Raw genomic sequence first — 23,332 nt, 5'->3', positions numbered from 1 at the left:
CGATCATGCTTGTACAACGCAATTGGAAAATTTGTTGAAGACACGCCAACCCTCGGACGTTATGCAAAATGTGGATGAAACGGCAACCAAACTCTTTTCAAAAAAGCACTCAAAGCTTTAACCAATTCTATTGTCACCTGAAGAAAAACGTTAGGACGTGGACAAAATGATTGCAGTTTGTTTGTTAAGGCTAATGGCAGATATTATGGGTCCTTACGGAATGCTAAAACATGTCTCTTCTCCTATAAATAAGCACCTTTAATGGAACCATTCTCTTAAAGACATTTGTATCAGTTTCACCATAACTCTCACCCATGGCTCCTTCTCCTTAAATTCTCCTTCACCTGCCCCCCATTCATCTCTCTCCTCTTCTCTCTGGTATACAAACACGGTTGAAACAAAGGGCAAAGGAGAAAAAGAAAAATGAGAGTTTCAAGTGAGTTTTTGGCTACCTTGGTTCTTGTACTGGTTTCATCATTGGCAAATGGTGACCCCCTTGTTCCTGCACTCATCATCTTTGGGGACTCGGTTGTTGATGTTGGGAATAACAACAATCTCAATACACCTATCAGGGCGAACTTCCCACCATATGGAAGAGATTTTGTTACTCACAGGCCAACCGGAAGATTCTGTAATGGGAAACTTGCCACGGACTTCACCGGTAATGTTTTCTTGAGAACACGTGTTTTTCTCTCTCTCCATTCATTTAGGTTCTTTCACTCTTCTCTAATGGACCTTTTTCATTCCTGCATGCACAGCTGAGTACCTTGGGTTCACGTCTTATCCACCGGCTTACCTTAGTCAAGATGCCAGAGGAAATGCTCTCTTGACCGGAGCGAACTTTGCTTCCGCTGCCTCTGGTTTATATGACAGAACTGCAAACCTATATGTAAACAATTAAGATTTCAACCCCTCACCCCTCTCTTTTTCTCTATCATTCTGACTATGAAGCCTGCTCATCTAACAAGAACCGTTTTATTGAATCCTGTAGAGTGCCATAACATTGAGCCAGCAGTTAAACTACTACAAGGAGTATCAAACAAAAGTGGAGAACATGGTAGGAAAAGCTAAAGCTAACGACATTGTCTCTGGTGCCATACATCTTTTGAGTGCAGGAAGTAGTGATTATATTCAGAACTACTACATCAATCCTCTACTCAATCGAATCTATACACTGGATCAATTCTCTAACATTCTCATGAGATCCTACTCTAGTTTCATTCAGGTATCATTTTTTTTTTTTTTTTTTTGAATAACATTCAGGTATCATTTATCTTTCACTTATAGGGGCTATTATGCTATCTTCAGCAATATCTGGACCATTTAAATGACAAATTAATGCCTGTTTTGAATTATGTTTGTATCCCTAACCTAATTCTGGACAGTAGACACTATGTAACTAGAAATATTACAAAGTTAATAGTAAAAAAAATGCATTTGTAATGGAAGCTAATAGCAATGTTTAATGAAAATGAAAGAAAAATGAGAAGCGAGATTCTTACATGCCGGTTTCTTTAAAGCACACAACTATTTCATGTTTGAACAGAATCTATATGGACTGGGAGCAAGGAGGATTGGAGTGACATCCTTGCCACCAACAGGTTGTTTACCTGCAGCAATCACCCTATTTGGTGGAGGAAGTAATGGGTGTGTTGCAAGGTTAAACCAAGATGCCATAGCCTTCAACAATAAACTGAACAGCACATCTCTAAGCCTACAGAACAAGTTTCCTGGTCTCAAACTTGTAGTCTTCGATATATACCAGCCTCTCTTGGACATGGTTACAAAGCCCAGCGACAATGGTAAACCACCTATTGTGCAAAAGACTAGTTAATCAATGAATGAATCAACATGCCGTATGAGTAGGAATAATTTAATTTTCTTTAAATATTACTCTGCTAACTTTAAGTGAACAGAATCAACAAGATCATATATTTGAAAGCAATTTTTAATTTCCAAATTTCATTCTTTAACCAAGGAAAACCTAGTACTAGAAGATAAGTTTTACTCACACTAGTGACATGAAACTAGTAAACTTTTGGGATTATTCTCTGATCATGTATATCAATTTCAAAATTATGTAGTTCCTTTCAATGTTCTATTCAAAGTTCCATCATGCATGATTTGCCAGTTGAATGAAGTGACTTATTCATTAATATAATTTTTCCCCTGCGAATTTGGTAATTGGTATTATTATTGTTGCAGGTTTCTTTGAGTCGAGAAGAGCTTGCTGTGGAACGGGTACTCTAGAGACCTCCTTGCTTTGCAATGCCAGGGCACTGGGGACATGCTCCAATGCTACATCTTATGTATTTTGGGATGGATTCCATCCCTCTCAAGCAGCTAATGAAGTCTTAGCAGGCAATTTGCTAGCACAGGGAGTGGGACTCATCTCCTGAAGCTATTTACTTCATGGTCGTAGAAAGGGAATAAAAATAAGAAGAAAACACTATCACCAGTTCCTGTAATCTTCCCATATGTAGGATGTTAGACATTACTATGAGTCTAAAATATTTGCTTCATTGGTATGACTTGTTTTAGCAGAAGAATTTTAGTATTTTCACATGTAAAACCTCCTTATTATGCTTTTAGCAGGGGTAGATTGCTGCATTTCTGCCAGGTAAATCGATGCATCAATCATCGCATCAATAAAATGATATGGTTGCTTCGTGAACAATTTAGTTACCATTAGAATACGCCAGAAAATGCAGATTGTTAAATGATATAGACATAGTAGTGTAAATGTCAAAACTGGTTCATCTCTCCATCGATTATATTACTTTATGTAGAAAAATACACTATTTAAATATACACACTACTGTCTTATCTTAGGAAACTGCTAAGTTAGGTAAATAATTGATTCTACGAGTAATTCTAATCCCTTAAAGTTAAGGATCCTAACTAATATAATATATTTACAAAGATCTTATATAATTTTCAGAATTCAGGAAGCTAATCTCTGACACTCCCTCTCAAACTGGGACATGAATGTCTTCCATCCTTAGCTTGTTTGTCAACTTATGAGATTTTCTTACAAGATATTAGATTTTTATTTGTACAAATGATACTTCAAACTTAAAATAGACAATAAAAGAATTAATAATACTTCGGTAAAATTAACGCAATAATGATGACGTTAAAAATATTTTAAAATATATCGCTAGTAGAAATTTATTTTGAAATTTATGATATTTACTACATGAACATCAAAATTATAACAATTATATATATAATTAAAAATATAATAATATAAAATATTTTATTAAAATTCGTCATGTTTCTCTAATATATTTTATTGAAACTCGTCATTTTCACATTACAAATTCTAAATAATTATAATAAATATCTTAAATCTCAAAATATATGTGAAGGTGTCCTATTTTACTAATTAATTATTCTACCTATATTATTTGTCGAATTTTATCCGATAATTCATTATTTCTTAAGTTATTCCATCAAAGCAATCAATCAAGACCTTTGGCCTCTACCCAAACTTAATAAAAAAAAATTGGGATCAAATTTTCATCAAACAAACTAAAATTGCTTAATTTACTCGTCAACGTAGTTGAAAGTTACTCTCAATTTGTTTTCAACGATATATAATTGCTGGTAACTAAACGTAATAGTGACAACAATTAATTTTCTAAACATTACTCACTGATAAATCTTAAATTTTATATATAAAAAATTAAAACACAACCCAGGATTTAAACCTAATTTTTTCTCTAAAATTTTTATGCCGTCTTCTTCTCTTCTTTTGTTTTTTTAACCGACGATTATACCAATCTTAATATTAGTTGTCGTCTGACGGTAATTATTATTATTCTTATTCTTTTTCATATCATGTTTTAGTTTTTTTTTCTTTAATTTTTTATTTTTAAATAAGATTCTCTATCCTTGAGACAGGTTTTTCTCTGCTCTTGTAGCATGCTTTATCTCTGCTCTTGTGGCACGTTCCTTATAGTTTTCGGTAAGTTTTTCGCATACTTTTACGGTCGTGTTGGTGCTTCCATAAAGATTCTCACGACATTTATTTTCTGATTGACTTGTCGTTGCTCATGTATTGTCAAATCCCTCTTTTGTAAATGGTCATTTGTCGATATAATCAGAATTGTGTAGCGAAGCAATCTACCAAATTGTTTGGTTCGCTCACAAATCCTTTATCACATCGTAAAGCGTCTCGTTCGACAGAGACAGAGAATTTTTATTTTATGTATGAGTTTTTTTGTGATTATGTCTCTAATTTTCTCTTTTAGATGTGTTGTAATTTTGATTCATCCATTTTTATTAATGAAATTCAATTCCCATTGTTAAAAAAAAAACAACCCATTGAGTTATAAAAGAAATATCATTTTTTCTCTAAAAAAAAAGAAATATCATTTTTTATATTTTATAATAATATGTATTCTTTTACATTTTTATATTTATCTAAATATTTTTATAATTTTCAATATTCTTTTATAATTTACACTATTTTTTTATTATTAAGCTAAGGTATTTACAAAGTATTATTTGTTTTGAATATTCTCTCAATCATTTGAAAATGAAGCTTAATCACCCTGCTGCAGTCGTTGGTGCTCGAACCTGTAACATCTAGGAACAACAATGATTTATTTAACCATTGAGGTAAGTTAGTTCGTGCTATAAATTACATTAAGTCATTCGTGTGAGTGACACATATTATTATAGCTTTTTTAATAGTCTAGTGTGATTACAAGGTAATATTTATTAAAAAAGTAATCTATGATACATGTCGACACCGTTTTTTGCCAGGGCGAGGAAAGACCGATACCGATGTCAAGATGGTATTTCGCCCGGCGAAAACTAGTGTCGTTGCTTTCTAAATCTCATCTCGAAAAGGTAAGTGTTTTTCTTCTGATATAAGATAAATACAATTTGTGGAGTCGCCACCAATATTGGTCACCAAAAATGCTATGTTATTTTAATAAAATTTATAAAAATAATATTAAAATAACACAAAAAGGGTCTGCTTACCAGAAAATGAGTTCAGGAGTCGGTTACGTGTGGGAAAGGATTAACACCCACACAACGCCCAAAATTGGTACATTTGTTTATTAATTAATGTCTTTGCAATAAATTAATAAATTTATATTTAATTTCAATTTATGATCCCATAAAAATAGTAAGGATATTATTTTATACCAACAAATCATTTAAAATACTTTCCTAATCAGTTAAGAAAAATATTTTATGACTTATTGTATAAAATAATATAACCCAATTACATATAATAATTTTAATGATTTAATCAAGAAAATATAAAAATTAAGGTTACTATTATAACAACTTAATATGCAAAGTACTATAGTTGTAAATAATCCTCTAATAATATGAAAATATTAAAAATATTAAAATTAAGAGAATAAAATACATATTTCAAGTAAAACAAAAAAATGAAGCATTATAATTAATTAAAATAAAAAAACGTAGGATTATTTAAATATGGAAAATTTTGTGGACAAAACTTAGTGGACATGTAAATACATTTTAAAATGAAACATCCATAATTATAATGCTTCACCTTTCTAATTTTTTATTATTACTTTTAATAATGGTATTACTTTGTTATTATTTTAATTATTCAATATTTTATTTTATTTAAAACACTAATATATATTATTAGGATACATATGTGACTAAAATAAAAAGTAATAGATAAATATTAGATTTAAAATATTTAAACATAAAAGGCAATAATAAAAATAAAATAAAGTTGCAATTAAGTAATAACCAAAATAATAATATAGGATTAAATTAAAAATATATATAAATTATTGGTCAATATTCGAAATATTATAAAATATATATATTAAAAGTGTAAATAACCCTAAAATATTATTTAAATATATGTAAATATACGGGTAGTGACTAAAATAAAAATAAATAAAATGTGAAGACAAAATTAAAAGATATAGAAACATGATTTCGGTGACTAAAATAGAAGATTATAGAATACAGGGACCATGGACATGATTTATCAATCCTAAAATTGCACACACACACACACTCCCCAAAATGAAGTAGTTTTGAGGAGTGTATAAATACCCTAAATTTGGCTAAAAATGGCCAATTTCGGCCATCGCCGGTCACTATTCACCAATGTCGGTTACTATTCCAATCACTATTTATGGCCGGAAAAAAATAAAAATAGCTCTAAATGTAGATCGAAACACCCTAAAGCCGAAACCACCCTCATTTTTTCCTAAAAAACTTCAAAACGACCTAGATCTAAGATTTTACCTTCGGTAAAACAACTTTTCCGACGAAGATCTCCTCTCCTTTCTTCTCCTTACGATTTGTTTGTTACTCGTTGGTGTTGCTTGCTCTCTTCCCGTTCTTTTCGTTGTGTTATATTTTTTGCAGGGAAATCAAGGCTTTTTATAGCCCTCAAAATAACTATTCGTTCGGTGAGTCACCGGATCTACGATGGTGACTAACCATATAGCTGATGAAGTGTACGACTATCCTCGCTTCTTCTGGATCCTTCTGTTGGAGGCGGCGGCGTCGTGGCAGCATCTGGTTGGAGAACCCGGAGGCAACGGCCGGAATAGCTCTAAGGTTGGTGAACCCTAGAGTTTCTGCTAGATTAGATCTGGGCTTCTTGGGCTTCTTGGGCCTGAACCGGGTCTGGGCCTGAATCGAGTTGATTTTGTAAAATGGGCCTTCGGGTTGTATTATTTGTAATAATAAAATATATATAATAATAATAGTAATAATATAATAATATAGTAATAATAATAATATATGCAAACTAGGACGAAAATAACTGTCGACAGCTGCCCCTCTTTGCTTATTTTTGTGTTAACAAGAATAGAGGAAAGATAAAAAAACTAGAAATTTTCATCCTACTGACTTATATTTAGGAAAAAGTAAAAACATCATACTCGGAGGTTTTACAGACGACCCGGAGGTTTTAATTTTCTAGAACATTAAATGAGAAACTTTGGTAATTGCTTTCTCATTTTAATGCGAAAACATCCTACCTTGAGGTCTTACAGATGAACCGGAGGTTTCACAAATTTGTGGGAAATACTTTACTAGGTAAGAAACTTCTTACTTTTCAAAATTTTGATTTTCTAGAACATTAAATGAGAAACTTTGAAAATCATTATCTCATTTTCATGTGAAAATCATATGTGATCATCCTACCCAAAGGCTTTACGGATGGCCTTAAGGACTTATCATCTTGCTCGAAAGGCTGACAGATGACCCGAAGATTTTAAACATCATGCTCGAAAGACTAATAGATGACCCGAATGATTTATAAATTTGTGAGAAATACTTTACTAGGTAAGAAACTTCTTACTTTTCAAAATTTTGATTTTCTAGAACATTAAATGAGAAATTTTGAAAATCGCTATCTCATTTTCTTGCGAAAATCATATGTGAACATCCTACCCAAAGTCTTTACGGATGGCCCTAAGGACTTATCATCTTGCTCAAAAGACTGACAGATGACCCGAAGGATTTAAGCATCATGCTCGAAAGACTAACAGATGACCCGAAGGATTTACAAATTTGTGGGAAATACTTTACTGGGTAAGAAACTTCTTACTTTTCAAGAATTTCATTTTCTAAAAAAATTAAATGAGAAACTTGTTGGTTGGGTACCATGCCCTAATTCAACATAATGCTTCATTTGTGGATTGCGTTCATATATTTTTCAGATGTTTGTCTCTCCTAACATGTTCTTGTATTTGGGATTTGAATTATACCTTACATTTGTAAGGTATTTTGTCCTTGCATCTTCATGTGAAAAATGTATTTATGCAAATGCAATCAAATGTAATGCATGATCTTTTATGCAAATAATGTTCTTATGAAAACAAAATGTCGATTCAATCTTCGTTTGACTTCAGAGTGATGAATTAAATCTTCTTCCACTTAATAATTCCTTTTTCAGGGTTTCCTCCAAATATCAGTGTAGCAACTAATGCTATCAGGCTTACATTTATGAAGAAAAACTAATCAACTTGTATCTTTGTTTCTTCCTTGTCTCAATTTGCATTAAAGTCTCAGAAGAAATATTTCTTCCTTGTTTCTTCCTTGTTGTTTCTTTTTGTCTGTGATAAAACTGGCTTTCTTTGCCTGAACATGTGTAGAAATCCAATAAAGATTTTCATCTTTGAAAAGAAAATTTATCATCTTGAAGAATGTAGATATAACTATGCCAAACTCAACAGAGATTAATTAGGAGAGCGATGTATGTTCTAATTTGACTCTTGAAACACATCACAAGGAGGATTTATCCTAATTCCTTTCATGTCTCCACATCTAATCGGATCTTGAACAAAGCTATTCTGACCATATCATGTCGATATGCTTAACAACAACCTATTGTTCAACCTTAGTTGGCTCCACTAGTTTCTTGTTGTTAAAATTTCAGAGTACTTTCTCATGGAAAGAAATCTTCATCATATCTCACTTCTAACCTTGGGGTGTAAGAAGTCAAACTTCATCTCGGATCAATAAATGGAAACAACGTATGATCTTAACATTGGTTCACCATAATTACTGGTTCATAGAACATTTGTCAACACATTTATCTTTTTCTGTGACTTTTGCTCAGATGTTCGTAAAACATTTGACAACACATTCATCCTTTCATGTGGCTTCTGCCCAGATTTCTTGTCAGTGAAGATCTTTGCATAATATTCAGAGCTTTTGTATGATGTCATTTAAGAACAAAGCTCAGTGAGACTACAAGTGGAATACTTTAACTGCCAGCATCAAATCACTAGAATAATGCAAATGCCTGATAAAGAAAGCAATTATGTATAGTCAGCTCCACTGTCACTGTTTCACCATTTTCATTCTTCATACCTTTTTTTCTCATTGGAAATATTTGCTCAATTCAATGATCTTGACACAGGATGATATGGACCTTCAGCATGCCCCAACATTTACTGATACGAACATTCAAAATGGGTCAACATTCATATTTCTAATTGAAATGGGTTTTTAACATGCCCCAACATTTGTTTCTTGTTGATATGAGCTTTCAAAATGCCCCATGTGGATCATTTTTGTCTAAAATGGGCCTTCAAAATATCCCAACATTTTATTTCTGGTTGAAATGGACTTTCAAAATATCCCAACCTTTTCATGTTGGTGTGAGCCTTCAAGATGCCCCACATAGATTACTTCTGTCTTTTTCATGATGATGTGAGTCTTTAAAATGACCTACGTGGATTACTTCTGTCTTTTTCATGTTGATGTGAGCCTTCAAGATAACTACATAGATTACTTATATCTTTTCATGCTGATGTGAGCCTTCAAGATATCCACATGGATAACTTCTATCTTTTCATGCTGATGTGAGTCTTCAAGATACCCACATGGATAATATGGACCTTCAAAAATATATCCAACCTTCAAGTCAAAAGGTTCATTCTCAATGTCCACTGAATTTGAATCTCATGATTCCCATGAGGTACAACTTTGATAATGCCCCATTGTGGGTACTTGTGGCTCTATTTGTGCTTAAATCTTGAATGTTCTCATTTGGGTATCAATAAATAACCATGTTGTCAAGTAACTTGAGGGATTATCTTCATGTTATTATAAACTTAAGAAGTGATCAATCCTTCTGACAGAAATGTGAGATATGTGCCTCTTTTGAATAAGGTGGTCATCTTCTGTTTGACTGGTTGCATTTTTGCCTTTTTGCTAGCCACTGAGATATGTTCCCCTTTTTTCGAATAAGGTGATCATCTTCTTGATGAGTTGTTGATAATGTCACTAGAGAGTATTACAAGTTCAACTCTTTAGTGTTTAAGGACTCTCAGACCACTTACTTTCAAAATTATGAAATGTTTCATCATTCTGACATTGCTTATTCTTTTTCTCCAATAGAGGTAGAATAGGCACAACTTGCTGCAAAGACTTTTCTCCTTTAAGGTTATCCTGTTTGAAAATGTTTTTTCTCTTTTCTTTATCAAAGAATTGAAGAATTTTGTAAAAATATCGCCCCTTACAGGTTCACAATTGAATCAAATTATAAGCGTGAGTTCAAAGAATATCAAATAAATCAACTACTCTTTTAAATCATTCAAAAATCATAGTCCTATGGCAAATTTCAAAACTATTGACTGATTTAAGGTGTAGGTTAATTTTGGAAAGCTAAGTTCTTTCAGGTTGGTCTAGCATATATGTATCTTTGAGTATCCACTAACTTGAAGAAATGGTTGTTATGCTCATCTCATAGAGATACTTCTTGATTCCAGACTCTCAATCTTTGGGATGTGCGGTGCTTCATCAAGAGCTTAAGATCGTCTCTTATGTCATTGTTGCACCATTCAATATTCGAGCTGCCTTTTCAGGTTTTCAACTTGAATCCTCCTTTGATTTCAAAATGTTATTCAAAATTTATATCTTGAACCCCTTTTTTATCATTTTTCATATCATGCATAAAGATTTAAAAAAAATACAAATAAAAAATCAATCCTAAGAGGCGGAACGAAGTCTGAAGATAGTCTCTTTTACTAAGAAATTCATTCTGATACCTTCAATCTTGCCTTGCTTGACTTGGATCTGCTTTGTTACTTGTCTCTCATTTTTTTCTGGATCCCTCTAGACTGCCAATTTTTGGGTTCGTTTCCATTTTCTTATATCTCCAGCATTTCTTGTGCTTATTGTTGAATATGGATCTTTGAACTAATTGCACTTGATCAACCTTGTAACTTGAGGCTCAATGAGTCACCCATCTTGATTCAATTTCTTTTCTTTTCTTTTCTTTTTTTTTCTTTTTTTTCTTTTTTTTCTTTTTTTCTCTTTTTTCTCTTTTTCTTTTTTTCTCTGATGGATGAATATAAGACTCCATTTTCTTATACCTCATTTTCCTCTTTCATTTCAGAAATTCTTTCTTGATTGGATTTAATCTTCAAGCACTTTGTATTTGACCTACCTTGTAGTTCAAAACTCTCTTTACTTCTTGGAGATTTGTCTTCGTAATAAAACTGGATTGACGATATTTATTCATGTGAGCAAATATCCTTCACCTTTCCCCCAATGTGGAGGGTGATCTTTCGTTAGGATTGAATCAGAAGAAAAATCATTCAGGCTGAAAATGGGAATAACAAAAGATATAATTTCTTCTTTTGCGAAGGGATAAATGAAATAATGTCGTTCATCATTTCATACATAGAAATCTTTGTGAAAATAGATATCTCAGGCGATAAATATTCAAGATTAACTTTTATTTACATGAAAACAATGTAATTAATGCATGATATATTTATCTAAATTAATCCCTCTACTTCTTCTTCTTCTTGTTTCGAAAATGCCCCAATTACTTCGAGATTCTCTTTGACAAGTTTATTCATGATGCCTCATCTCATTTCTTCTTGCAAGAAGGTTAACATATAAATGCAGGTTTGGTACTTTTGAAACCAATCAGCTTTACCTGAGACAATAAACATATGGATTTGGTGTCTCAAAAACAGGTAGAGACATTACTTCAGCTCAAATAAATGTAATGTCAGGATTTGGTTTTGATAAGGACCAAGAATAGATCAAGTAATTGTATGGAATATGAGAGGTCTAATTTTACCACTTGCCAAAGATCTATAATTTTTGAAAAATTAAAAGAATATTTAATTTACTTGATACTCAAAAAAATTTAAGATTAAAATTTGATTCTTTGCTCATAATATTGAATTATGTTTCGATATAAAAAATTTAAGGCAAAATTTTTTTGGACTTGAATTAAATTTATTCAAAGTTTTAAAAAGGTTTCAAAAATAATTCAAAGTCCATTAAATTCGGATTTGAGCAAAAAATGCTAAAGGGTGTCAAAGTGCATCCATGTACCCCTGCAGTGCATCCATGCACCTGCACTAGTGCATCCATGCACTCCATTTCGAATGCACTTAGTGCATCGATGCATCCTGATGTGCATTGATGCATCCTGTTGTGTATCGATGCATCCTGTTGTGCATCCATGCACGAAGGCTGCAACAGCTAGTAACAACTAGTTTATTTGAATTTAATGAAGGGGTATCGATGCACCATGTTATGGGAAGCCTTTTTGAGTAGAAAAATCATCCCCAAACGTCTCCAAAACATCCCCAATGGCTATATACAACATCAAACACATTCCAAGCTATAAATACAAGCTAAGGACACTTGAAAAAAAAGAACAACTATCCAAGCAATCAAACACAAGAGAAGAGTTTTTCATTCTTATTTCATCTTTCTATTGTAAATATTTTGTTCTTGTGAGCTCAATCTTTTAAACACCTACCTTAGAGAGGTTTTCTTGTTTACTTATTTTATCATTTTGTAAAGGGGAAATGTTCTAGCTTATCCCGTGTAAAAGCTAGGGAAAGGTTCTAGTTTAGCCCGAAAAAACTAGTGAGTTATAAGGTTATCTCTTTGTCCTCAAAAGAAAGAACAAATTAGTGAATTTGTTGGAAAATCCTTGGTGAGGAGCTAAGGTAGTAGACGTAGACTTTGGTTGAGAAAGTCGAACCACTATAAATCGCTTTGTAATTCTCTATCTTTCAATCTCCTTACTCCCTAAACACAAAACCGTTCCGACCCCTCTTTGCAAACCATTCCGATTGTCGATTCGAGTTTCCGAAAATCCCAACACATAACCTTAAAAGTAACACAAATTTATTTATATAACCTTACAAAAAGGTTTAGAAAATACAAAAAAAAACAAGTTCAAACAAGATGCTGAAAACAGGAAGTACTACAGTGGTAGATAACAACTTCCACTTATTTATTTAGCATGCCCCATTACTCTTAGAATATGGGATGTATAATTGGACCAGAGTCTTTGTCCTCATTTGCCTCCCCCCCCCCCCACTTTTTGATCATTTATCTTGTCAAGACTTATTTGTCAATGAGCATCTCTATTTCTTTTAATAGTGGTCTACAATTCCCTGTAGAATACCCAACTGCCCCCAAGTGGAAATCACAAATACTATATTGATGATAGCTATGAGCAGAAGAGTTTGGCGGCACTTTTTTTGGCCTCGGTGTGATGTAATGAACTTTAATAAAATGAGGATACAACTCTGAGATAGAAGTTTAGAACACCTTCAAAGTATTTTTTGATCTTGGGACTTTCTTTGGTCGATCCGAATGACTAATGGCCTCTTTTTTTTTGTGGTTGCGAGGGTTCTAGATGTGACATTCATTCACATCATCAGCTTTCACTTTTTGATCAGGTGGGATTTTGGGTGTGACTTTTAAGTTTCCTTCTCTGACTGAATTTTCAATAAATTCTCCACCTATCACAAGATACTTAAATCCATCCTTTGAACTTGCCAGTATTAACACATAGAAAGGAGCTGGAAGAGAATCATGAAACATATATGATATCTCTTCTTCTATCATGGGAAGTTGAACTTGTGCTGCCACTTCTCTCCATCTTAAGGCATATTCTTTAAATCTTTCATTGGCTTTCATCCTTATTTCTTGAAGATATTTACGTTTAGGAGCTAAGCCTTTAACATATCGATATTGTCCCAAAAATGCATCAGCTAGATCAACACATCTCTTGATTTGCCCTCGTTTCAAATAATTGTTCCATACTACTGCTGGCCCAATGAGACTATCATGGAAGGAGTGAATTAACAAATCATCAACATTTAGGTACCCTTCCATTTTTCTGCAAAACATTCTCAAATGAATTAGGGGACAACTGGTGCCTTCATATTTCTCAAATTCAGGCGTCTTGAATTTATGGGGGATAACCAAATCTGGAACCAAACTAAGCTCTCTTGCTTCTAATTCTTTGTGGGAGGCATTAACACCTTTCAAATTTCTGATTGCTTCATCCACCTTATTGAATCCCTCCTAATATTATGAATAATTAATGAGGCTATTTTTTAGTTTTGAGTGGGATGGCCCAGGGTATGTTACCATCCTCGATACATTAACCTGATAGCACTGTTGTTCTTTGACGGTCATCTCTTCTTCATCAGCAGTCTTAGTTTCCATTACTTGAACCATATGATTCGATCCGTCTTGTAGAGATCCCCATACTTCATTATTCATCTCTTGATGTGACCCGTCAAACTGTTCATGCAGCTAATCTTGTGATCCCTCATGAGATTGCTCCATGATGATACACTAATATGAATGAATGATCTCATTTTTACTGTTATAAAACCTTTCATGAATTATTTTCATACTCTTATAATGAATGAAATAATAACTTAAATAAATAATTGTGATGCAAATACGAAAATGCAGAAATGGGAATGCAAATGCATGTAGGCAAAAACTGTCATTTGAAAGTGATTATCTTAAAAAAACTTTCATTGAACACAAAAGTTTTGATACATCAAATAAACTTTACAGATAAGGGATAAGTTTAACTCCCAGTTTTTCTATTTCCCTCAAAAGCCAAATTATCTTCCACTCATGTTCAGGTGTTGAGTTGTCAATCTACTTTAATTATTGCATAAAGCCAGCTAAATCAATCAGTTTATGAGCCACATTACTTGCCTGGGAAGTAACTTCCTTTATGACATTGTATTCTACCTTCATTTTTCATGTTAATTCTTGGACTTGTAGACAATATTTCTCATTTTATTTTATCAAGGAACCTTTATGTTCAATAAGTTTTTGTACCAGATCTCCATAATCATCCACCATTTTCAGTAATGTGTGGTTCTGAATTCTAATAACTTTTAGTTCAGCATCAATCTAGTTTTGACAAATCAGATATGAAGTTTCCATGTTGGCTACATCATTCTTCAATAGCTGGTTTTCAGCTTGACATCTTTCCAAATTGGTGATGGTTGCGTTGTACATTTCTTCAGCAATTTGAAAATCATAGGAGAATTTCTTTGCTTGATCTTCATGTATTTTTTCCAATAATCAACATCACGCTTTAGTTTAATGATTTTTGTCATCCATTCTTCGGGAGTATTTCCTAGTCCAACATCTTTAAAGGTTTGACTGACTTTTCGGAAATCGTCAAGCTTGGCTTCGACCTTTGTGCTCAATTTCTTATTTTCGTCTTTTTAAAAATGGGCTTGAGTTTCATAAAAATTCTCTCCCTTGTGACTTCTCCTATTGATGCTTTTACCATAAAAAGCATTCGATACCAATCTAACATGATTTTTACGTGCATACCCCTCCATGATTTTAAAAGCTTCCTTAAGATATCCTTCTTTGGTTGCTTCACAGTTTATTTGATCATGAAACTTTTTATTCATAATGAAAACCTTTAATTCTGATAACCACTCTTGAATCAACACCCTTGAATATGTCATGATCATGTAATGCAAACAAAATAAATCAATATAAAAAAAATTAGAGAAAAAATATCTTACATATTAAAGATAAAAAAATCCTATCTATATATACATCATATCCTCATGCTTTCTAGTTTCATGCTTTGTTTGGAAAAATAACCTAACTCCATGATTTCTAGTTCGCATGCATTTATTGAGAAAATAAATTAATAATGCATAAATTAAAAGACTCGACATGCTTTTCCTTGTGTGCTAACCTTACGAGACTTATTTGGGTAAGGCTCTACCTAAACTCAAGTTTTAGGTTTATTATATGTTGGGTTTTGGCTCTAAGGTAAAAAGGGTCAACGAATTGTCCTTTGTTGGTGCCCCTTGGACTACCAAGCCCTCAATCCTAGTCTATTATAGACTTTCGAACTGAGTTCAATTCGAAGGAACACACTTCCTTATGTCCATACGGAGGTGTAAACCACACGAGGAACATAAGGTGTGAGCTCAAGGAATGGTCCCCTATCCCATACGGAGGTGAAAACCACATGAGGGGGTAGTTTCTCATTCAAGCTAAATGGTATAGAGCGGAGTTTTAGCTCATGTTATGAATGCAGTACACAGTGAGTGAGAAAAAGCATAAAAAGAAATAAATAATGTACAACACACAAATATAAAAATAATCTTTAAATATAAAAACATATAATTAAATATGAAAATAATAGCAAACAAGTTAGTACAACTATTTATACAGAAAATGGTTATTAAATAATCAAGGAATTAAAACAAATTATAATTTTTATTGCAAAGACAATTAATTAATAAACTAGTGTCTTGACTCTCTAAAAATGTCCCCAGCGGAGTCACAAGCTGTTGAAACGGTATTTCGCCCGGCGAAAACAAGTGTCGTTGCTTTCTAAATCTCATCTCGAAAAGGTAAGTTTTTTTTTGGTAAAAGATAAAAACACAATTTGTAGAGTCGCCACCAACATTTTATCGAGGTGTGATTGGTCACCAAAAATGCATGTTATTTTAATAAAATTTATAAAAATAATATTAAAAAACACAAAAAGGGTCTGCTTACCAGAAAATGAGTTCGGGAGTCGGTTACGTGTGGGGAAGGATTAACACCCACACATCGCCCAAATTGGTACATTTGTTTATATAATGTATGCAATAAATTAATAAATTTTATTTAATTTTAATTATGATCCCATAAAAATAGTAACGATATTATTTATACCAACAAATTATTTAAAATATTTTCCTAATCAGTTAAGAAAATATTTTATGACTTATGTATAAATAATATAACCCAATTACATATAATAATTTTAATGATTTAATCAAGAAAATATAAAAATTAAGGTTATTATTATAACAACTAATATGCAAAGTACTATAGCTGTAAATATCCTCTAATAATATGAAAATATTAAAAATATTAAAATTAAGAGAATAAAATACATATTTCAAGAAAAACAAAAAAAATGAAGCATTATAATTAATTAAAATAAAAAAATGTGGGATTATTTAAATATGGAAAAATTTGTGGACAAAACTTAGTGGACATGTAAATACATTTTAAAATGAAACATCTATAATATAGTGCTCCATCTTATTCTAATTGTTTTATTTTACTTCTAGTATATATTTTGGATATTACTTGTATTTTAATAATAAAATAAAATAAGTTGCAATTAAATAATAACCAAAATAATAATATAGGATTAAATTAAAAATATATATAAAATTATGGTCAATAATCAAATATTATATATATATATATTAAAGGTGTAATAACCCTAAAAATTATTTAATATATGTAAATACAGGTATGACTAAAATAAAAATAAATAAAATGTGAAGACAAAATTAAAATATATAAAAACCTGATTTCGGTGATTATAATAGAAGTTATAGAATACAGGGACCATGAACATGATTTATCAATCCTAAAATTGCACACACACTCCTCCCCAAAATGACGTACCTTCGGTAAAACAACTTTTCCGACGACGTTTGGGCTTCGACGAAGGGAAGATCTCCCTCCTTTTTTCCTTTCGGTTTGTTTACTGCTCGTTGGTGTTACTTGCTCTTTCCGTTCTTGTCGTTGTGTTATATTTTTTGCAGGGAAATCACGGCTTTTTATAGCCCTCAAAATAATTGTTCGTTCAGTGAGTCACCGGATCTACGATGGTGACTCACCATATAGTTGATAAAGTGTGCGCCTATCTCCTTCTTCTGGATCCTTCTGTTGGAGGCGGCGGCGGGTGGCAACATCTGGTTGGAGTACCTGGAGGCGGCAACCGGAATAACTCTAGGGTGGTGAACCCTAGAGTTTCTGCTAGATTAGATCTGGACCGTTGGATCTCTCTAGATCCAATGACTGTAGATGCTGGCAGTTGATGAGATATAAAACCCTAATGGGTTTTGGGCTTCATGGCATGAATCGATTCTGGCCTGAATCAAGTTTGATTTGTAAAATGGGCCTTCGGGTTGTTATTTGTAATAATAAAATATATATAATAATTGTAATAATAAATAATAGTATACTATAATATATAGTAATAATAATAATATGCAAACTAGGACGAAAATGACTGTCGACAACCGACTCGGGGGTTTTCTTTTGAAATGTTTGAAATATGAGGAGTCGCCACCAATCATTTAAGGTGAGATAGGAACACCGTAAAACTGGGTTATTTTAATAAAACATTTTATTTTAATCAAATGTCGAGTTTTGGGGTCTACAAAAATCCAGAATTCAGGTTCGGGAGTCAGTTAGCGTGAGGAAGGATTATCACCCCCATAAGTTCCCAAAAATTGGTACCTACCTAGTTGGTTACCCTATATTAAAATCAAAATTTTGAGTTCGATCTTTATTTAACTTAAAAATCATTACGAATACAGAGTTTGAAAAGGGTATCGTTTATTGAGACCTATAGCATTCGCCCTGAGCGTAAATGCGGGAGATCAACTATTGTGTCTAATAACGAACATTGCCTCATTTTTAGAAAACATGATGCAATTTGAAAAGGATGTCAACCTATTTAGGGAATCACCAGTAGTCACCCCTGGCGTGATCGCGGGAGATATACTATTAATTCCTTAAATAAGTGACAGTACCTTAGAGTTAAAATAAAATACAATCAGACAAAATTTTATTTATCCTAATTAAACTAAAAGTAAATTAAGGATTTTTCTAACTTAAAGTGTCAAATTATGAAATTAAGGAACCTAGGGGCTCAAATCTAAAAATGTAGACTTTAGTATTAATCTATTTGATTTTAATCAATTATTAAATCGAATAGCCGAGATAGTCCCTCAAGCATTTAGGCGAGGGCCAACTCAAATATTCCCTAAATTAAAGAGACTAATCAAATCTAGCTAAAAGTGGAGGCTCTATTTAAACTATTTAATTATGTCAAAATTAAGGATCTAATCGAAATAAGGGGACTAAAGGGTCAAGGTCTAAAAATATTGATTTCTAAAGGATTTAAAAGTCTAATGACATAAATCAAAAATTTCTAAAGTCAAGGGACTAATTAAAACTTAATTATTATCTAAATTATTAAACTAATTTTTTTAGAATATATTAATTATAAATTAATTTTTAATCGAACAATTGATTCCAGTAATCGGGCATATAATGCGAAAACTCGACTCGAATTGCTCCCTAATTAAACTAGAGTGTCGTCCTAATTTCTAAGTTTGATTCAAATATTAATCCAAATTAAAAAATAAAATTGTGAAATAAACTAAATAAAAATAAAATATAATAAAATAATAAAAATAACTAAAACATAAAGAAAATTAAAACATTCATGGACTTAATTGTAATAAAATCTAACTATGTGGATTAAAATGCAAGAAAACAAAAGATAGTAACTAAATAAAAAAATAAAAAGGATCAAAATGTAAAAAATTAAAATGCAGTAGCTAAATTAAGAACTAACAGAGACTAAATTGAAATAAGACAAAATTGAGTAAAAAAATAAAATAAATTAAAAACGAAAAGTCCAATAACCAAAGTGAAAAAACACGGCTAAATTTGAAGGACTAAAATAGATAATTTACCAAATAATTAACACATGCATAACCAATTGGTGTAATAGCAACTTTGGTCCCTATAGGGATCAAAATGTACAAACACGGCTAAAGTGGAGGGGTTTAATATATAATTTACCCATTAATTTTATCTATATATATTAACATTTGGTTTTTTTCATTTGAACCCCAAAACTTAAAAAAAAATAAGAGCTTTTGAGAGCCCTCTCCACTTTCTTCGGCCGGCCACCTCACACCACCCCCGGTCATCGTCCAGCCGCTGCGTATGGTGACCGGAATCCCAAAATATACCCAAAATTCCCTAAAACGATATATCTACCCCCCTTAAACCCTTATTTGAGGCTAGAACTCCCTTAAACGTCCTCAAATACCCCCTAAAAACACTCGAACGGTTGGACTTTCCTTCACTTCGACCGTCGATGAAACGAAATGAGACCCCTGGTAAGACCCTCCCTCAATATTCTCTCTTTTTCATACATGCAAACATACTGATTTTGGGTTGTTTTCGAAAATAAATGTTACATGTAATATGTTTAGTTGTTTTTATACTTCGAATGATAGAAAATGAAAGAGAGAAAACCTTGATTGCTTTGTATTTCATCTACAAAAAACTGAGAAAAAGGCCTTACAATTGTTTCACTTTCCTTTTGTTGTTTCGAATCCCACTCCTTCTTTACATTCATTCAGGTTTATAACCCAACTTTTACATAGATTTACATTTAAAAAAAGGCAAGTTGTTATGTGATGATTTCCTGTCATTTTTTTGCAGCTTTCCTCTGTAGTGGCAGTGGGCGACAATGGCAGTGGGAGTTGCGGCAGTAACAAGTTGCCTAAGGTTAGGTGAGTAAGGTTGGGTCTGTTGAATAAAAATGGTGTGTAGGAAACATGGGATGTGGTGGGTTTGAATAAAAATGGTGTTTACAACTGCTACTCTTTGCATTACTGTGAAACGGGAATAAAGCAAAGGTAATAATCACCATTTTTTATCTTGGTCTCTTCTTGTCACGTTGCGAACTCTTCACTGGGAATGTCAATTCTTCTCTTTTCTGTGATAGAAGTCGAGCAAGTTCTTCTCATTATGATCTTCTTCTTCCTTGTTGGATGAGTTCTTCTCATTATGAACTCTCCACTGGTAACGTCAAGGCAGGGTCAAACAGTTCTTCTCATTATGAACTTTTTCTTCCTCGTTGGATGAGTTTTCTCATTATGAACTCTCCACTGAAATGTTGATGCAAGGTTAAACAAGTTATTCTCATTATGAACTTCTTCCTTGTTTGATGATTTATTCTCAATATGAACTCTCCATGATAATCCCTCAAGCGAGGCATCACTGATTCGACATGTCGTGAATCGAGTAATAGGTCGAACAAGCTCTTCTCATTATGAACTTCTTCTCCCTCTTTGGATGAGTTCTTCTCATTATGAACTCTCCATTTAAAGTGTTAATCCCTCAACAAGGCATCGCTGATTTGAAATGTTGTGAATCGAGCGATAGGTCCAACAAGTTCTTTTCATTATGAACTTCTCTCTCTGTCGGATGAGTTTTTCTCATTATGAACTCTCCATTAGAAATGTTGATCGGCTTATCTTCTCTTTCAAGTTTTTCAAACCTGTAAAAGATTATCATGGGTCAGTGATTTGGTGTTTGAAGTACTCGAAGGTATTGACCCAAAAGTCCTCGAATCTTTTTTGAGATCAATTTCTTTAAAAAATGAAGACGTGAATTGATTCTTTATTGAAATCTTCCTCTTCAGCATGGGATTGTTAAATGAAATCTTTGCCAACTTTGTAATTCATGTCAAATATTCAACATCTGGATGAAATGAATAAGAACATGTTTTAAGATAAGCTCTCTCAAGTGAGATAAAATTTCTTATTTCAAGGGAAACTATCTCAAGCGAGACGAAGTTGGTTTTAAGAAAAACCATCTCAAGTAAGATAAAATTTATTGTTTCAACAGAAACTGTCTTAAGCGAGACGAAGTTGGTTTTAAGAAAAACCATCTCGAGTGAGATAAAATTTCTTATTTCAGAGGAAACTGTCTCTACTGAGACGAAACTGATTTTAAGAAAAACCATCTCAAGTAAGATAAAATTTCTTGTTTCAAGGAAAACTGTCTCAAGAGAGACAAAATTCGTTTCAAGGGAAATGATCTCAACGGTTGGTGTTTCAAAGGAAGCTGTCTCAAGAGAGACAAAACATGTTTCAAGGGAAACAGATTCAAAGATTTTGTTTCAAGGAAAACTGTCTCAAGAGGAACAAAACTTTGTTTCAAGAAAAACTGTCTTAAGAGAGACAAACTTTGTTTCAAGAGAAGTTGTCTCAAGTGAGACAAACTTGTTTCAAAGAAACAGACTCGGGCTTTTGTTTGAGAGAAACTGTCTCAAAAGAGACAACTTGTTTTGAGTAAAAATTGTCTCAAGTGAGAAAATTCTTTTTTTTAAAGAAACCATCTTAAGTGCGATTAATTTTGTTTTAAGGAAAATCATCTCCAGCGAGACAAAGTTTGTTCTTAGGAAAACTATCTAATGATTTGTCTACTAGAAATGTTTGTCCCTCGAGTGAGGCGTTTGATTTGAAATATCGTGCACCGCGCAAAAGGAAATGTTGAAAAATCCCTGCCCGAAGGTCTTATTGATGGCCCGAAGGTCTTACACATCACGCTCGAAAGACTTACTGATGGCCCGAAGGACTTACTCATCAAGAAACCCTTGAAAATCAAGCTTAGTTTCTTAGTTGTCAAGGAACCCCTGAAAATCAGGCTTAGTTTCTAAAAACTCATTTGAAAACATCCTGCCCGAGGGTCTTATGGATGGCCCAAAGGACTTATCATCATGCTCGAAAGACTTATAGATGGCCCGAAGGATTTACGCATCACGTTCGAAAGACTTACTGATGACCCAAAGGACTTACTCATCAAGAACCCTTGAAAATCAAGCTTAGTTTCTTATTTGTCAAGGAGCCCCTAAAAATTAGGCTTAGCTTTCTTTTAAAAACTCTTTGAAAATCATCATCAAGAAACCCCTGAAAATCAAGCTTAGTTTCTTAGTTGTCAAGAAACTCCTAAAAATTAGGCTTAACTTCATTTAAAAAATTCATTGAAAATCTTCATCAAGAAACCCTTAAAAATCTGTTTTAAGTGAAACTATCTCAAGAGAGATAAAAACATGTTTTAAGTGAAACTATCTCAAGGGAGATAAAATCTATTTTAAGAAAAACTATCTTGAGTAAAACAAAATATATTCTTTCGAGTAAATTTATCTCAAGCGAGATGAAGTCTGTTTTTGAGAGAGGTGATCTCAAAGGATTATATATTATCCACTCCGGCATGTTGAGGAAATGTCTTCAGAAGATCTGATCATTCATATCAGGATGTTGAATCCCCAAAGATTCCCCAACATTCGATGTTGAATCTCCGAAGATGCCCCATCATTCATCGTTTCTTGCTTCAAGCACTGATTCTGAGCATGGGCTTTGTGTCTGAGAGCTGCATGTCAACTACCAAGATCCACTCCAAAGAGATTGTCTTGATTAAAAAACATTTTTCTTCTTTTTTCATTTTCAAAATTCTGAAAATATCAATTAGAAAAGTTTTTGAAAAATGTTTACTCAAAGATTTTGAGAAAATATTGCCCTTTTCTAGGTTTCACAATTTAGACAAATCATAGAACAAGAGTTCATTGGATATCAAAGAATTAACTATACTTTTAATCCTTCAATAAATTATAGTTGTTTGACAAGTATCAAGATCAATGCTATCTTTGAGGTATGGTTAAGTAAGGAAAAGATAAAATGTCTCAGGTAGTTCTTTTTGGTCAAAGGTTTGGTCTTCTTATTTCTTTGATGTTCATTGATCTGATGGACTAGCTTGTGTGCTCATCTGGAATTATTCTATGATTCTTATCTCTCATGTTCACATTCGGGTTGTGCAATGTCTTGTCAAGGGAAAACGGTTGCATCGTCTTCATATTCGAGTCACCTCTTCAGATTTTCATCTCGAATCCTCATTTGGTTTCAAAACGTTATTCAGAGTT

The 23,332-nt window shown here is 32.7% G+C and overlaps 1 protein-coding gene across 1 annotated transcript; it reads left to right on the top strand.

Annotated features, from left to right (window-relative positions):
• The first annotated feature begins 408 nt into the window (after positions 1-408).
• Positions 409-2,629, top strand: LOC120192927 (GDSL esterase/lipase At5g03810-like). The gene is made up of 5 exons (XM_039195602.1): positions 409-661; positions 759-889; positions 992-1,225; positions 1,547-1,802; positions 2,206-2,629. The coding sequence occupies exons 1-5, from the start codon at positions 424-426 to the stop codon at positions 2,397-2,399; spliced, it is 1,053 nt and encodes a 350-aa protein (XP_039051533.1). The 5' UTR covers positions 409-423; the 3' UTR covers positions 2,400-2,629.
• The last annotated feature ends 20,703 nt before the right edge of the window (positions 2,630-23,332 follow it).

Source organism: Hibiscus syriacus, unplaced genomic scaffold, assembly GCF_006381635.1.
Source record: "Hibiscus syriacus cultivar Baekdansim isolate YM2019G1 unplaced genomic scaffold, ASM638163v2 tig00116983_pilon, whole genome shotgun sequence".
Classification (NCBI taxonomy): domain Eukaryota; kingdom Viridiplantae; phylum Streptophyta; class Magnoliopsida; order Malvales; family Malvaceae; genus Hibiscus; species Hibiscus syriacus.
Note: the sequence above shows the minus strand (reverse complement) of the source record. Positions and strands in the feature narration are given on the sequence as shown.

Bases quoted from the DNA above. Each gene is read 5' to 3' on its own strand.
- LOC120192927 (XM_039195602.1), top strand. From the start codon at position 424: ATGAGAGTTTCAAGTGAGTTTTTGGCTACCTTGGTTCTTGTACTGGTT. The intron at 890-991 runs GTAAACAATTAA...TGAATCCTGTAG, and splicing joins ACAGAACTGCAAACCTATAT to AGTGCCATAACATTGAGCCA. The intron at 1,226-1,546 runs GTATCATTTTTT...ATGTTTGAACAG, and splicing joins CCTACTCTAGTTTCATTCAG to AATCTATATGGACTGGGAGC.